This window comes from Hippocampus comes, unplaced genomic scaffold (assembly GCF_001891065.2).
Source record: "Hippocampus comes isolate QL1 unplaced genomic scaffold, H_comes_QL1_v1.1 scaffold376, whole genome shotgun sequence".
Classification (NCBI taxonomy): Eukaryota; Metazoa; Chordata; class Actinopteri; order Syngnathiformes; family Syngnathidae; genus Hippocampus; species Hippocampus comes.
In genome coordinates, this window is record NW_017805507.1 from 340734 (window position 1) to 356125 (window position 15392).

At 45.4% G+C, this 15392-nt stretch overlaps 2 protein-coding genes across 3 annotated transcripts; both read left to right on the forward strand.

Annotated features, from left to right (window-relative positions):
• The first annotated feature begins 24 nt into the window (after positions 1 to 24).
• Positions 25 to 12155, forward strand: LOC109520444 (calmodulin-regulated spectrin-associated protein 1-B-like). Of its 2 annotated transcripts, none has more exons than XM_019877670.1 (18): positions 25 to 436; positions 1854 to 2035; positions 4491 to 4756; positions 4923 to 5084; positions 5174 to 5254; positions 5418 to 5559; positions 5644 to 5783; positions 6049 to 6145; positions 6242 to 6365; positions 6536 to 6615; positions 6709 to 6790; positions 6913 to 9142; positions 9233 to 9369; positions 9428 to 9636; positions 9730 to 9817; positions 9960 to 10081; positions 10530 to 10648; positions 10736 to 12155. In XM_019877670.1, the coding sequence occupies exons 2-18, from the start codon at positions 1855 to 1857 to the stop codon at positions 11024 to 11026; spliced, it is 4551 nt and encodes a 1516-aa protein (XP_019733229.1). In that variant the 5' UTR covers positions 25 to 436; position 1854; the 3' UTR covers positions 11027 to 12155. The 2 variants fall into 2 exon arrangements, with proteins under 2 accessions (XP_019733229.1, XP_019733230.1); XM_019877671.1 differs by having other exon boundaries at positions 4494 to 4756.
• A 1022-nt stretch (positions 12156 to 13177) lies between these two features.
• On the forward strand, positions 13178 to 14917 carry rpl37 (ribosomal protein L37). Its single transcript, XM_019877669.1, has 4 exons — positions 13178 to 13283; positions 13736 to 13871; positions 13974 to 14058; positions 14806 to 14917. The coding sequence occupies exons 1-4, from the start codon at positions 13281 to 13283 to the stop codon at positions 14873 to 14875; spliced, it is 294 nt and encodes a 97-aa protein (XP_019733228.1). The 5' UTR covers positions 13178 to 13280; the 3' UTR covers positions 14876 to 14917.
• Positions 14918 to 15392: the final 475 nt, after the last annotated feature.

Consider the following 15392-nt stretch of genomic DNA (forward strand, 5'->3'; position numbering starts at 1 on the left):
CATCTGTCGGCCTTCACTGACCGACATCGCCCCCAAGCCGGCCAAATGTTGTACCGCATCCGTGGCTGGAGGACTCTGCTCTCCCGTCCCCATAGAGACAAGCTCCGACAACCGTTTTACTCCACCCACCCTCAGCAGCACTGGCAGCAGCGATGCCAGCGAATTTGAATTAGCGTTTGGACATTACTCGTGCTTTTCCCTCGAATGCCGACCTCGCGTGGTTTGCCAAACGGATTTGGTTTCATTTATTACCGTGGGATTAACCGGCGTTATCCTGAGAGGCCGGAGAGATTTGTGCCGCGCGGGGCGGGGAGGAGAGCTCGGAGGAGTCTTTGGTCTCCTCCGTTATCTCGCCACTTGCCCAGCCAGCCTGTACGCTCCTGTAACAACCCAAGACGCAAACACGAAAGGGGATGGAGCCAATGTGCCCGTAAAGGTGAGCTTCGTCTTCCTTCGTGGGGGCTTGAAGTGTCGATCATTAGCCGCCTTTCACCGGTCAACCTGTCTGGAGACGGCTAATGACAGCAGCATGCTAAGTGCTCTGCATTTGGAACGGAAGCTAATAAACCCACAATACATTTTCATTTTGTAATGGTGTCAATTTTCCTCTGAATGAAATGAAAGCACCAGCAGCTGGACGTAGTCTGAAAAATCCTGTACATTTTTTCGTAACTTTGATGCATTTTTTTACAACACCGGGCAGGCCTTTACATGTGGGTTCTGATTACGTCACGCCGTCATATGCATACAGTAGATATTAATTTATTAGCCACTATTTATATTCTGTTATTAAATTATTATTTATTCGATCCGGTGTTGTTAGGACGTGTTTTAGCACATCCACATCATGAATTTTGATCCAATTACTGTAAAAATGCAAACTTAAAATAAGCATCCGTGTACTTTCAAGGATAATTGTTTCCAAATAGCCGAAAGTTGGGTAATCTACATGTCTCTAATTAAGAGTTTTAAAAAATGTTTTGCTCTGTTCTACAATTCAAAATGTGAAGAAAATCTGAGGTATGAATGGAAAATTTTGGGTTGGTTTTACAGATGGATTTATATGAGTGACACACTGGATTGGATGTTAAAACCATAATTAAATTCTTAGTGTATTTATTTCTTTATTTTACTGAAAAGTTAGCACATTCATCTACAGTTAAAAGGTCGGGGCTCAAATCTTCCTGTGTAGAGTGTAAATGTTCTCCCCGTGCTTGCGTGGGTTTTCTGCAAGTCTTCTGGCTTCTTTTCACATTTCAAAAACATGCGCGCTAGGTCAATTGCAGACTCAAAATTATCCTTCTTATGAATGTGAATGCTTGTTTGTCTGTACGTGTCCTGTGATTGGGTGACGACCTGTCCAGGTTGTACGATCTGTCTCGCCCAAAGTCAACTGGGATAGGCTCCGGTTGACCTACAACCCTAATGGGGGTAAGCGGTATAGAAAATGGCTGGATGGATGGTGAATTTGTTCAAACTATTGCAAATAAAATGTGTGCATATTGTAGCCTTTTATTGCGTTGGTTACAGGCAGCCAAAGTTGAGAATAGCATTTAAAGAGAATCTGTCAAAATACGGAGTGTGGTTAGAATGGCCACTTCAAACTGAAAACTGCTCAACAATAATTTGGAAAATTGGATGATGGGTTCCGCAAAAATCGATTTTTTTTCTGTGTGTGATTTTTTTTTGTGTGTGTGGAAAAAAGATGGTGACTTAAAAGAGTCTGACAACTCAAGTTCCCCACTTCCACCACCCCCATGCGTTTTCTTATTGTTTCATCAATCTATGTACATTGCTTCTTGCAACCAAGTACAAAACAAAAAACAATTGAACTGTATGTGTTTTTGTTTCAGCATGGACGCGGAGGTGAGTGCCGGGCAGGGGTGCAGCACCAGAAGGAGAGCAGCGGAGGATGGCCATGTAGGAAGAGAAGGAGACTTGGAAGTTTTGGTGGTACCACAGGATCTGTACGACTCTGCCAGGGCCAAAATAGAAGCAAATCTCAGATGGCTGCTGGCCAAAGCTTATGGAGTTGGTAAGACATCCTCTTGTTCTTTTGCCGCTCAGGCTTTTTACACTCACAAGGGCATGCAAGTGAATGTAATATTTTGCAATTTAGTGAATCATAAGACATGGCCGTTTGAACCGGGCAAATAGTCTTGACTCCGCTTGGCCAGTATGCTGCGGAGCTCTTCAGTTAAGTGAATGGCCCACCACTTTGTAGTGAAAAATAACTTTGATCAGCTTTCAAATATCCGCCAGCCATCCATTTTCTAGACTTTATTAGGGTAGGAATTTGGGTTAGTTACCGTTCAACTGTAGGGCACATATAGACCGAAAAATTAATTCACACTGATATTCATTGCCTATAAACAATTTAGAGTCTGCCATAAACTTAAGATGCCCTTTAGCGAGAGACAGACATTGGGCTGGTTGAATCGCAGGGCACATAAAGATGAATATGTATAGTGTTCGAAACATTTTTTGTACTCTCTCTTTGAAGTCCATCGTGAATATCAGCTTTACAGATGTACCGGCAAAAAAAAACGTCTATGAAAGATCATTGCAAACACACAAGAAAGTAAATTTGAATCCACTGCGAACAAAGCCACTGTACACGCTTCATCCTGTGGGCAGACATTCACGCTCGCCTCTCATGACGTGCCAAAGGCTTTTATACACAGGTCACTAGCCTCGCCAGCGCCACTCCCTGCGCTAAAACTGCTCCACATCGCCAGGCTCGTGTGTGGAAACTACCCCTTCACTTTGAAGTGGGTTTTTGTGTCACTCTATGTGACTACACTGAAAGGGGAGGGGGGTGGGGGAGAGCTTCAAGTCAATCCTCGCTCTTTGTAAAAAAAATAATAAAACTCACACTGACTGTGCAAGTGTTTGCTGGGACTCTATGCAACCCTGCGTCATCCATCTGACGCTAGCTTTACCACAGATTATTTGGCATTCGGAATCACTTGTTGTGCAAATGGTCACATTCCATCTGAGGGCCCACTCCCGTGTGCCAGGGCGTCGATCCCTAATGAACAGCAACCCCTGCTGAGCATCCCTTAATCTGATTGGTTCGTCCTGACGTCAGCTGTGTCGGCAGCGCAGAGGAACCACTTCGCTTGTTTTCCTTCTCCGCTCGCCCGATCGATTGAGTGTGTCAAAAGGTGTCTGTCGGAACCCAGCAGCAGCTGTGACACGCACAATATTTCTACTGTTGATGACGCTCTTGGTTGGATGAGCAAAACAGTTTACCATCGTGACTCCAATCAACTCTTGTTTCTGTGACCTGAGCGAAATCCTCAAATGAGATGAAATAATGTCAATGCAACGGTGTTTTTTTTTTTTTAAACACACATTCCCCGCTGACATTTAGTGAGAGCGTGTGTGCCAAGGCCCAAACACTCATTAGATTAAGGAGCAATTCTGCACTGGTGAGAGTGTCACATGCTTAAGTGATTAATGGCATTGAAGGTGAAGACACACACTCGCCTGATCAGCCAAACATTAGTCTTACATTTCAAATGTATTCAGCGTACGCTCAGTTCATCCTCCTCACAGCTGAGCACCCACCACAAAACGCAAACCGGTGATTATGGGGGGTCGCGGGTTTGAAACAAGACCGGCTTTGCCGTCACCATGGCAACCAGCAGGGACATCAAGAGTGCAGCGGAGGCTACGAAAGTGGCAGAGTAAAAGAAATTTGTCTGGAGGAGCCTACCGATGGAGGAAGGCCAAAACAAGCTCTGATGCCCTCATAAATAGGAGCCCCGGTGCCCCAATTGGATAAAAAATAAAAAAAAAAAAAATCAGCTTGACCCCAAATTGACATTTCATTCCTATCTACAAGGCTGTTAATACCTTTCCGAGAACCCTTTTCACACTGGCCACCTTAGAAGGCTTTTTCCCCAAAGGTTGCTGTCCTCTGTGTAAATCAGGTCCAATCAATACCTCAATCAAAGCTGATCATCTTAGGAAAAGGGTACTTTAATGGTGTTCAATATGATAACACTACTGACTGCCTGGCCACGTGTCTACTAACAAAGTACGTGTGGATTAGCGTCTTCAAGGTGTACTAAAATAACCGCCCCACGTCTTGGCGCACGAGCAGGTGGGCCGGCACAACATCAGCTTTTTAATCACCTCTAAGTCTTGTTGGCTTATTGGTTCAAAGGCTGCTGGCCTGCTACTTTTTTTTTGATGTTTGCCTCGTTTCACTTTAGCCTGTTAAATGTATTAGCTTCCAGTGCAGCCCATCTGGTTCTCCCTTATGTAACATGTGTAGCAATCCCTAAACCTAAATATTTTATAGATTATTTGTTTTCAGAGGAGGGGAGGGAGGGTGCTTTCACTTACAGCAAAGACTCTCTGGAACAACCCAGGCTTCACTCCATTTCGACATAAAAAGCTTATCTCTCAATTTTTTTGAATGTGTATGTGTTGTATGACTTGATTTGATTCACGAATCATAACCGCGTGCTTCTCACCAGCAGACCACGTCCCAGATGACCTGAAGGACCCTTTTTACACGGACCAGTATGATCAGGAGCACATCAAGCCCCCTGTCATTCATCTGCTGCTGTCCGGAGAGATCTACTGCCGGGTGTGCGGACTAATCTTGCGCGCAGAACAAGCCGCTTCACTTCGAAGCCATCAATCTGTACTCCAGGCTCTGTCCGCCAGGGGCGTCCAAGTGCGGGACTCGGACGATGTACACGTCTCGGCTCTGGATCTCAGCACGACCCCCCTCAAGATGGTACGTTGAGGTTGATTTACAGAGGCTGGAAATCACACGGCAACATGTTGCAATAGGGTGTAATCGTGCTGCAAGCAAGATATAGTGCTGGGGTAACGGGCACGTGGGCCTCAATGACTTTTATGAGTCTTTTTTTTTTTTTTTAAACGCCCAAAAAAATGTGTAGAGTTGCCACATGCACCTGATCGATTCCCTCATGATGGCCTACACGATGGAGATGATCAGTGTGGAGAAGGTGGTATCCAGTGTCAAGCGATTCTCCAATTTCATCCCCTCCAAGGAGCATCCGTTGGATCTGGAAGATGCCATGGTTCTTTGGATCAACAAGGTAAAAAGGAACAAAAAAAAAAACAAACAAACAACAAGCTGTTGTGTTTGTATTTTATGTGCAATTTTTTTTTTTCTCTTCAACTAAAGGTCAACACAAAGATGAACGCTATCTCTGAAAAAGAGATGAAGATGAAGCAGCACCTGTTGGACTCACCAAATCATCAGCAGGTAAGATTTTCCAACGCAATGTGAAGGAGCTATACAGAATAAAGTCCCATTTTTCTCATTCAACAAAATGGCGTATGTTTTCAGGAATGTAGTTCTGTCTTTTTAGAGAATTAAAGCATTCTTTTTTTTTGGAATTAAATGTGAAAATATTGCGGCTGTCCAGGTGCGTTATCGCTGGGATCACCTCTCAGGTCGGACACTTCAGCGCTTCTCCCTCGTGGACGACCTGTGTGCAGACGTGTGCGACGGCGCTGCTCTTCTGACCCTGATCCACTTCTACTGCCCCGAACTCATTCGACTTGAAAGTACGTTTGAAGCTGTTATCCCACCACCGAGTGTTCAAGTGGTTGTGTGCCGATGATGGTCCATTCTCTTGTCCTAAATTTCAGATATCTGCCTGAAGGATGTGGCCTCCGTAGCTGACAGCGTGTACAACATCCATCTGCTGAAGGAGTTTTCAAATGAATACTTGAACAAGTGCTTCTATCTGAAGCCAGAGGACATGCTGTATTGTCCTCCGATGCTGAGGGTGAGGCAAAAACACACATGCAAACATGAGCAGAGCTCCCACATGTTATGGAAAACCTGAAAAACAGTTTGTGACATTTCCACTTGAGAGAACATGCCAAAAAAATATGGAGAAAAATAAAACATTTCATCACGGTAGAGGTATAAATTGGTCATAGGTACAAGTAGGAATGATTGCTTGCCATTTTATTAATGGATGAACATATGGGCAGATGCAGACTAGTTTTCAGACAGCACCACTAACCTTTCTTTGCCTCCTCACGCAGAATAACGTGATGGTGTTCATCGCCGAGCTGTTCTGGTGGTTTGAGGTTGTGAAGCCCGACTTTGTACAGCCCAAAGACCTGAAGGAAATCAGAGATGGTAAAACCTACTTTCTGCTTCTACGGCCAATTTTTAAGGCTAATTTTTCTCATTAAACAAGGTTCAAACTCAAGTTTTACGCCGCATTTTTTACAGCAAGAATGCTTCTGCGGCCTAAGACCTCTCGATCCCACCCAGCCGTCGATGTTACCAAACGTACTTTCCCCACGACATCAAGTGCTGCTGCAATGTTGACCACGCCTTCAAGCCCGGACTTTAGGTACATTTTTTTCCCCAAATATCTTTAACTTGCTCATACCACTTTGACAGCTCATTTTATTTAACTCATTCAGTACCAGCCAATTCTGGACCAAGTCTGAAAAGACGTTTAAAAAAGTCTTTGGGAGTGAATGAGTTAATTAACAACAGATGATTTTTTTTTTCTTACAGCACGGTACCGAGCACTTCCATCTCTCCTCGCTCTTCAGTGCCTCAAAGACGACAGAGGGGAGTTGAGGATGATGCTCCAGGTAATGTATGATCATGGCCTGCAGATGTGTATTTTTAGATCGGATAGAATGATTTTATTTTGACGTAAGATTATTGTTGTCATTATATCTTAGTGAGGATTCTGCGTAGCTCCCTGGCATGTAAAGAGGAGAAGCCTCAGAGTTTCTCACAGGTCTGGCCAGAGAGGAGGCAGAGGTGAGCGTTCACATTTTGCTCTCACGGGCACTTCATTAGGTACATCTGCCTGATCCAGTGCATTCCAGTACAAGATCTGTGTGAAGAATTTGCTTATGTAATGATCTCGTATCTCTCCCTAGGCCCTTCTCCCAGCCGGCACCTTACGCCTTGCATTTCCCCACTCATGAAGATGACGCAGACAACATCAGCGTGGTTCGCTCCATCAGCAAAAACGGTTCAGCCTCTGCCGTTATGACACCCGGCCACATTCTCGGGGGTTCAGCTCGCCCGCTGCATCAACACAGACTGAGCGGGCAAAGCCTCCTTAGCCATATTCACGTTGAGGATGAGGAGGAGATCTTAGAAGAAGAGGAGTTGGTCGCTGTCATCCACCCCGCTGCCTGCCCCCGACGTCCACTCAGGGGCGACATGGAGCTGGATGAATTGGAAATCGCCTACGCAACCTCATCCCGGAGAGTTTCTAATCCAGTCAAGATGGACGTCTTAACCCCGGACTTGCAGACGGACAGCTACTACCTCGAGCCTCTGATGCCTGCCGTCCCAAAGCCAGCCAAAGAGAAGAGCATCAGCCTGAACAAGGAGGAGGAGAGCGGGGAGAGTCGCTGCAGGTCAGGGATATCTGGCGTGAAAATAGCCACCACGCATATTCCACACAAATCACACCCGAAATCACCATTGTCTGAATGCGGTAGATTTAAATTTAAACCCGTACCTGTGGTAAAGTCCGGCCCCACCCGCGAAGGCTTGACACACACTTCACTTTCTGAGAGGACACCGCCGCAAGGCTTCTACCTTCACTTGTCCGGAGAGTCTGAGTGTCACAGTCATCTTTCCTCTGATGCGGAAATAGGACAGGATTCTGACTCGGACATTGCCGATTTTGAGGAAGATGACGAGGATGTGGAGATGATTGAGGCGGGCAGTCGAAAGGGGATTGGTTTACCGCGGGAATTCTCAGAGGTTGAGTCTTTTAAGCTGAGAGAAGACCTGAAGCTGAGGGAACGAGATGACAAAGAAGATTGGAGTGGGCGTTCCAGTCCCTGCCTCAGCACCGTGTCCTGCGCAAGCAGCTGCAGCGCTTCGGGCAGCGCCAGTGTCAGGATGACCAGCTTTGCCGAAAGAAAGCTGCTTAAGCTCAACCTCCGTGACGGGTTCTGCAGCACTAGCAGTTCGCAGAAGACGACGCCTGACCATTCGGAGAGTATTCCTTGCTCTCCGTGGCAGCTAAAGAGCGAAGGTAGCCCCGGACGGCCCGGGATGGACTCCACCTCTGCTGCGAGGAAAACGGTGAGTCCTCCAGTAGTGCCTTCAGAGCTGCTGCAGCTCCACATGCAGCTGGAGGAGCAAAGGCGCGCTATTGAGCACCAAAAGAAGAAGATGGAGACCTTGTCGGCGCGGCAGCGACTGAAACTGGGCAAAGCCGCGTTCTTGAACATCGTGAAGAAGGGCGAAGGGAGGAGCGACACACTCCCTCTTCCTCTCAAACATTCGCCTTCGGACGATCTGTCTGCCGCTCAGAAAGCGAAGAGTGCCTGCTGCAAGGATGACTCCTGTCTTGAGGTTTTGAAGGTGCAGGCACAGGCAGAAGGGAATCGAGATAACCGGTTCAACACCTCGGCACGGGATGGCATCTCGGAATCGGATGGGAGTGAGCGCTCGCGCTCCATAGATCTCCTCAACGAGGCCATCAGTGTCATCCAACAGCAGATGACACAGCTGTCGTTGCAACAAGACTTGTTAATGAAGAAGAACGGAGCCCCATCTTTGGAATCGAAAGAGCCAGACCGGAAACCAACTCCAACCACAACAGAATCCCCCACCTCAGACCCCAGATCTTTCGCCGTCCATTTTGTGGACCTCACCGACAGCGGTTGTACCCCCACTCGCCGTCCTCCCAAGCTGAGCTCCAGCCAGCGAAGCAAAGCCTCCGAGCCGAAGCACAAGAACGACAGGGCGCTTGACGCTGAAGCCGCGCCCTCTCCCAAGGAAAAGGCTGGCGCGGTAAGCCAGGATGCTGAAACCGCCAGGTTGGATCGAAACTTCAGAAGACGCACAACCTTCAGAATCCAAAACGACCAGGGCTGCGCCAGAGAGGAACCCGATCTATCTCCCGTCAAAACTCAGTCAGAGGACCCAGCGACCTCTGACACCTCCATCACTCGATCACGCTGTGCGGAAGACGACAAGGTGGACATCTCAGGGACAGAATCTGCGGTTGGAGACGACAGCACCAAGGGAAAAGGCCTGCTGATCGAGGTTGACCTGTCAGAGCTGAAGGTCCCTGAGGAGGGTGCGAGCGCCAACAGCACAAGCGGCGAGCAAAAGAATGTGCTCGGCTTCTTCTTTAAGGTGACGTTGAAGTGTCTTGGTGGTCTAATGCTGTGTTTCACAATCTTTTTTTTTTTTTTAACCCAGACACACTCGACTCTTTTTTTCCAGGATGACGAGAAGGCCGACGACGAGATGGCCAAACGTCGCGCCGCCTTCATGCTCAAACAGCAGCGCAAAGCCGAGGAGGCCAGGCTACGCAAGCAGCAGCAGGAAGCCGACAGTGAGCTCAAGCGGGACGAGGCCAGGTACGCTTTTGCAAATCCAACGTCTGTGCGGGGGAAATGTTGATCTGCTCCCTTGTAGGCGGAAGGCGGAGGAGGAGCGCGTTCGTAAAGAGGAGGAGAAGGCCAGACGAGAACTGATTAAGCAGGAATACCTACGCCGGAAGCAGCAGGCGTTGTTGGAAGAACAGGGTCAGGTTAAACCGAGGCCCAGGTTCAAATCCCGCAGAAGTAGACCCAAATCATCGCAACGCGGCGAGTTCAGCAGCCCCTCTAAAGGATCCGCCACGCGTATGTAGCATGTTTGATGACGTACTGTAGCGGCGTATTCAAGATGGACATGAATGAAAACCGCTTTAAAAAATATCTCATGACTACTTTTAGCTGATTTGAGCTGCGGCTTTCGAGGATCCACATTGTCTTTGGCCACAGAGGCGGACAGCGTCATTTCTGGAGAGATGGAGACGCAGAGGTGAGATGCCGAGAATCGGTTAGCTTCAAATTGGAATCAGGCGTTTTTTGAATGTTTTATCAAAACTATTTACGTTTCGAATCGGCGTTAAATCAGAATTTGGCACTTGGACCCGGAGTGTAAACCCGAGTTTGTCGCGCAGGGCTGAGTCGGTCTGCTCCATGGATTCTTTCCCTGTGCTGAGCCGAACCTCCAGCAGGAACATGGAGCGCGACTGGGAGAGTGGTTCCGTCGCCTCCTCCATCATGTCAACTGACTACAATGGTGAGCACTGGTGGAGTGAAATATGTAAATGTAGTTTTTGACATCAGAACACGAGAAATCTTTCTCTTAGGACTCGGACTCGCCCTCAAAATCCCGATTCGTTCTTTGCGTCGACAGTAACGAATGACTTCAACCAATGAAAGATCCAATTTGATTATTTGAAAACGATCTATTGAACAAGGAAAGAGAGTATAATTGCACATTTTGGCTGTTGCTTCTGCCTCTATAAATGTTTTTCTTTTTAGTTTAAATTGGCTTTCTTTAACCAGGACCCCTTCCTATACCGTTCCCAAAGTTATAACCCAGGTTGGTTTTGCGCCTGTCAGTGCCATAAATCCTCACTAGCTCAGACCAGGTGCATCCTTTTCTAGATAGCTCGCTAGCTTTCTGGCTGGCTAGCCGATAGCATAGCCCATTTTAACTTTTGCTTGTTCATCATTGGTCCAAGGGCCCAAGCTTTTCAAAGAGCCGAGCTCCAAGTCTAACAAGCCCATCATCATCAATGCCATCGCACACTGTTGCCTGGCTGGAAAGGTGAACGAGGCCCAGAAGAATGTCCTTCTGGAGGTCAGTGTGATGAAACTGAATTTTGCTCTGTCGGGTGATCGATCACTCCATCGATCAGGCTGGTGTCTTTGTTCTGGTATTTCACAGGAGCTCGAAAAATGCGAGTCCAACCACCTGATCATCCTCTTCCGCGACGGCGGCTGCCAGTTCCGAGCAGTGTACTCGTACTCACCGGAGACGGAGGACATCGTCAAGTTCACCGGCACGGGGCCGCGCGCCATCGGCCACAAGATGATCGACCGGCTCTACAAGTACAGCTCGGACCGCAAGCAGTTCAACGTCATCCCAGCCAAGTCGGTATCGGTCAGCGTGGACGCGCTGACCATCCACAACCACTTGTGGCAGGCCAAGAGGCCCGGCAGCGCGCGCAGGAAGTGACACACGGATGCTCGGCACCTCTGTTCATTTTAGGGCTCTTGGGCCGGACCCAAATAGTCGTATGACGTGTTCAGACTCAATGCTCCAAAATTGCATCGTCTTAAAGGGGAACTGAAGCCAAACATTTCCTTTGCAATTTTAGGTGACCCGACTAGTATGAACATGGTATTTCGGTCAATATTGCATTCACGCAATAAAAATTGACGCCAAACTGCCTTTAGGCTCGCATTTTAATGTGAATTTCAGTCGACAGCAGAGGAAGACAGGACAAAATGGCAGTGTCCTGCGTTTGATGAAAATGGATGTATTAATCATCTCAACTCTTATTGCACAAACACAATGTTAATCATAATACAGTACCGTGTTTAGATTAGTGGGGGCACATACTGTAGTATTGCAAAGATTTTTCTTTTTGCCGTGAGTTCCCCTTTGAAATTAGATTGAAATCAAAAATAAAACACTTTGAAATGATCATTTGTTTGTTTGTAGTCAACCAGTCTGACCTTTAAATGCTGGTGACGTTAGTGCAGTGATTCCCAACCTCTGTTAAGGCTAGGCACCTATTTTACTGGAGAAAATCTCACCGCACGCCCCCCAAAAAATTTAAAAATATGGGACTTTTTTGGGGGGCATTTTGATCAGTTGTCTACATATAGATCATTCAAATTACAGTATTTATATTTGGGAATTTGGCAGTTTTTGCCTCAGTTTATAGAATACAACCAACATGTTAATTTAACTCACACATACTTGCATATTCAGAGAAACCTGCAATTTTCGAGAGCTGTATACTGAAAATATGATTCCTCAAATTACTTACAAAGTTACTTGCCACAAAGTTATTATTCTCTTTTATGAATGGATACACAGGTCAACTCTACCTTCAGCCATGTAGTGGAATTTGTCTGCCTGTAAATATATGGCGCTGGCATAGATGAACATAAAAATAATCAACACCTGGTGATCTGGCAAAGTTGCTGGGAATCACTGCGCCATAGAATACGAAACACTGCGCTAGCCAAATGCAGTATTTTGTTTTTATTTATGATACTTCTGCATGTCACATTTGTTTTAGGTACTGGTCCTTCCCGCATTCTTTTTGGCGCATAGCTGATGGACTGATTGTCAAGTTGTGACAAAGTTGGACCTTTTTGAGACGCTGTGTTTTCTCATGGCAATGATTCTGATGTTTGACCAAAAAAAAAAAAAAAAGACACAAAAAAAAGTTTGTTGTTTGAGTGTGAATGGTTGTTTGTCCCCTTGCTCCTTGCGATTGGCTGGCAATCAGTCCAAGGTGAATCTTGCCTCTTGCTCAAAGTCAGCTTGGATAGGCGCCAGTTCAGCCACAACCGTAAATAAGAAAAAACGCTGAGGGAAGGGGATGGATGAAAAGCAAAGGCAACAAAAGCCTGTTCTATTTATTTATTTATTTGTTTATTTATTTATTCACTTTTGTTTGTTTGTTTTTTGGCTGCTATTTCTTTTCAATTCACTTTAGGGGGGTGGGATTTTTGACCAGCTCACGAGCTTTTTCGCAAAATCTCACTGGAGGACAAGCAATCTTTAATTGTAGCTTCAAATGCTCAACAAGTTGCCTGCCCGTTCCCTGGTCATTGGAACTTGATGGCGAACAAGACTGCACAATACTTGATATTTTTTTGCTGCATTTTGTATATTTTTAGGTGGATATTTTGTACCAGTTAAAGAAATTAAACAAAAAAAAATAGGCACTGTTTTGAGGTTTATTTTGTCACAGTCCCATTGCGTTGTGTACTCTAGTGTATTAATTTATTTTAAATATCTCGAATAAATTGCAGTTCAAGACGTTGCCTCTTCATAAAATGTGACTGTTAGTTTTTGTTGATAAATATAATTGTGATATATATATATATATACACACACACACACACACACACACACACACACACACACACACCCACACACACACACACACACACACACACAGTTTATATGACAACACAACTTCAGAAATGGGAACTAGTTATTTGTTGAAATGTTTTCAACAAATAACATGGACTTGGCGCTACACACTGGCTCCGTTTTGCCTCATTTCAGTATTTGATAATGAGTGTGTAATATAAAAAATGTTTTATGGGTAGATTATTAGTTTAAAACAAAAGCAACAATTTGAACAACGGACCCTTTTCGGCGTGACACAGAAACAAGCACGGATGTAATTTGAGAGCGCGCTGGCCTCTCTTCCGGTCTCTTATCCCTCGGCCGCTGTGCGACAATGGTAAGCTGGCAATGCTGTACAGCTAAAATCTCGAAACATCTTGGAAGCGTGCAGCTCATCGCTTACAGATCACGACTGTTTAGTTGTCGGCTAAGCTTAGCTGCTTTTTGAGTGATGTATTTGTTGTAAATAAAGTGGATATTTGACAACTTCAAGGTTTTAGTTCTGGAAGTAGCTAGCCGGCTCCTTAGCATTGACGTTCGGGCCACACTAAAGTCTTCGAATTGAATAAAGTCCTATTTTTGGACTAAATATGATGCATGTCATTGTTGCAGTGATGCGCGGAACGTTTCAATTGCATCTAGTCTTGTCTGTGATGTTCTAAAATGTCTGAACCAATGAATACTATATGATTCAATCATTCCTTCAACTGAGACAAGACCTCCAGAGCTGGACTGGTAGTGAGGCGCTTGGGATTTGGTGCCAATTCATTTTTAATTGTCATCTTCTAGACGAAGGGAACATCCTCTTTCGGTAAGCGCAGGAACAAGACGCACACCCTGTGCCGTCGTTGTGGCTCAAAAGCCTACCACCTGCAGAAGTCCTCCTGTGGGAAGTGTGGCTACCCCGAGAAGCGCAAGAGAAAGTGTAAGTTGACATTTTTTTCTTACGTGGAGAGCTATGGGGTGACTTGTGAAAATAAATGACAGACTAGACACTTAATTTTTTAAAAATTGATTTGTTTTCTAGACAACTGGAGCGCAAAGGCCAAGAGGAGGAACACCACTGGCACTGGTCGTCTGAGGCACCTCAAGGTTGTGCACCGTCGGTTCAGGTAAGATTAACTCACATGGGACATTGATAGTTAAGCAGTACTTGATCAGTGTTCGGCCTCACTAGTCTAAACACGCTATTCTGATTAATACTGCATTTATGGAATATGAATCAAGTGGCAAAATCCAATTCTTTATGTCTTTTGATGTCGAATGAAAATAACATTGATGTTGCTAGGGTAACGACCAATCACAACTCACTTGTCGGAGTTTGTTCGGGTAACATTGGCAAGTTGAGCCGTGATTGGTTGTTACCCGAGCAACTGTGGTGTCATTTTCAGGTTTGTCATCCCCTTGAGATGAATAAGTAATACTTTTACCACGGGAATTCGGTGGCATCTGTAAAACTGAAATTACAGTGGTTTGAAGTGATGGCTCAACCGAGTACAATATATTCAAATTTATATTTGGTTAAAGGACTGCATTCGCTGTCGTTTCAGTCAATGTCAGCTATCATTTTAGGGAATTGGTCGAATCGAAATGTGACTACCTTTTACCACAATGATGTTTATCAGCGATTCTTGCCAATGATGGTGAACAATAAATGTCTGAACATATGAAATCAGAGTGATTCCTTTTCAAGTCTCTGAGGCAAGTTAAACATCACGAGAGGTGCCTAGTACGGGCATTTGTCTCAAATTAATGTAAATATCACATTGAAGCGCCTTTTGGAAACTCTTTTTCCACATATTCTGGAAGCTATCTGAATCGTGTGCCATCTTTTTTTGTTTTCTCTTGAAATTTTCCAGGAATGGTTTCCGGGAAGGTACCACCCCCAAGCCCAGACGTGCTGCGGTGGCGGCCTCCAGCTCCTCCTAAAAGACACATTTTTGTTTAAATAAATGTGACCAACACACAAAGCTCGTTCTTGTCTTGTTCCAGATGAAATTGAACTTTTTTTTTCTCTTGAAAGGAGATTATACTTCTACAGCAAGACCACCTGTTCCCTCTCTTTAAATATGAGCAACATAAATGATTAGAGGAAACTAATTTGTGTGAGGCTTTCAGTAGCATCAAAGTCAACTGAAAATAACATCGCAAATCAAATGTGCGTCTGTCCAAGTTCACTTGCTTCTGGACATCCCTCACAACAAAAACTCTTAAATATTTATACAAAATCCAAACAATCCTCATCTTTCTCCCATGATGGCATGAGGCAGAACTGGAATTTTTTTTCTGTTGCAACTGGAAAACTTGAGGGTGGTCTTCCCGCAACAGCATTTATTCAGTCCACTTTTGAGGACTTGGAAAAGTTAAGCCTAAAGAACTTTAATGATAACACAGTATTCTTTGCAGGTCTTAAGCTTTTTTTGAGGCTCTGACGCCAGCCTGTGAG

What these genes read in the sequence shown, in the direction of transcription:
- rpl37 (XM_019877669.1), top strand. An exon ending in CGAGAAGCGCAAGAGAAAGT is followed by an intron (nt 13,872 to 13,973) that starts GTAAGTTGACAT and finishes TTTGTTTTCTAG; the next exon opens with ACAACTGGAGCGCAAAGGCC. An exon ending in GTTGTGCACCGTCGGTTCAG is followed by an intron (nt 14,059 to 14,805) that starts GTAAGATTAACT and finishes GAAATTTTCCAG; the next exon opens with GAATGGTTTCCGGGAAGGTA.
- LOC109520444 (XM_019877670.1), top strand. Translation starts at nt 1,855, where the DNA reads ATGGACGCGGAGGTGAGTGCCGGGCAGGGGTGCAGCACCAGAAGGAGA. An exon ending in CCTGAAGGAAATCAGAGATG is followed by an intron (nt 6,146 to 6,241) that starts GTAAAACCTACT and finishes CATTTTTTACAG; the next exon opens with CAAGAATGCTTCTGCGGCCT. An exon ending in GGAGAGATGGAGACGCAGAG is followed by an intron (nt 9,818 to 9,959) that starts GTGAGATGCCGA and finishes TTTGTCGCGCAG; the next exon opens with GGCTGAGTCGGTCTGCTCCA.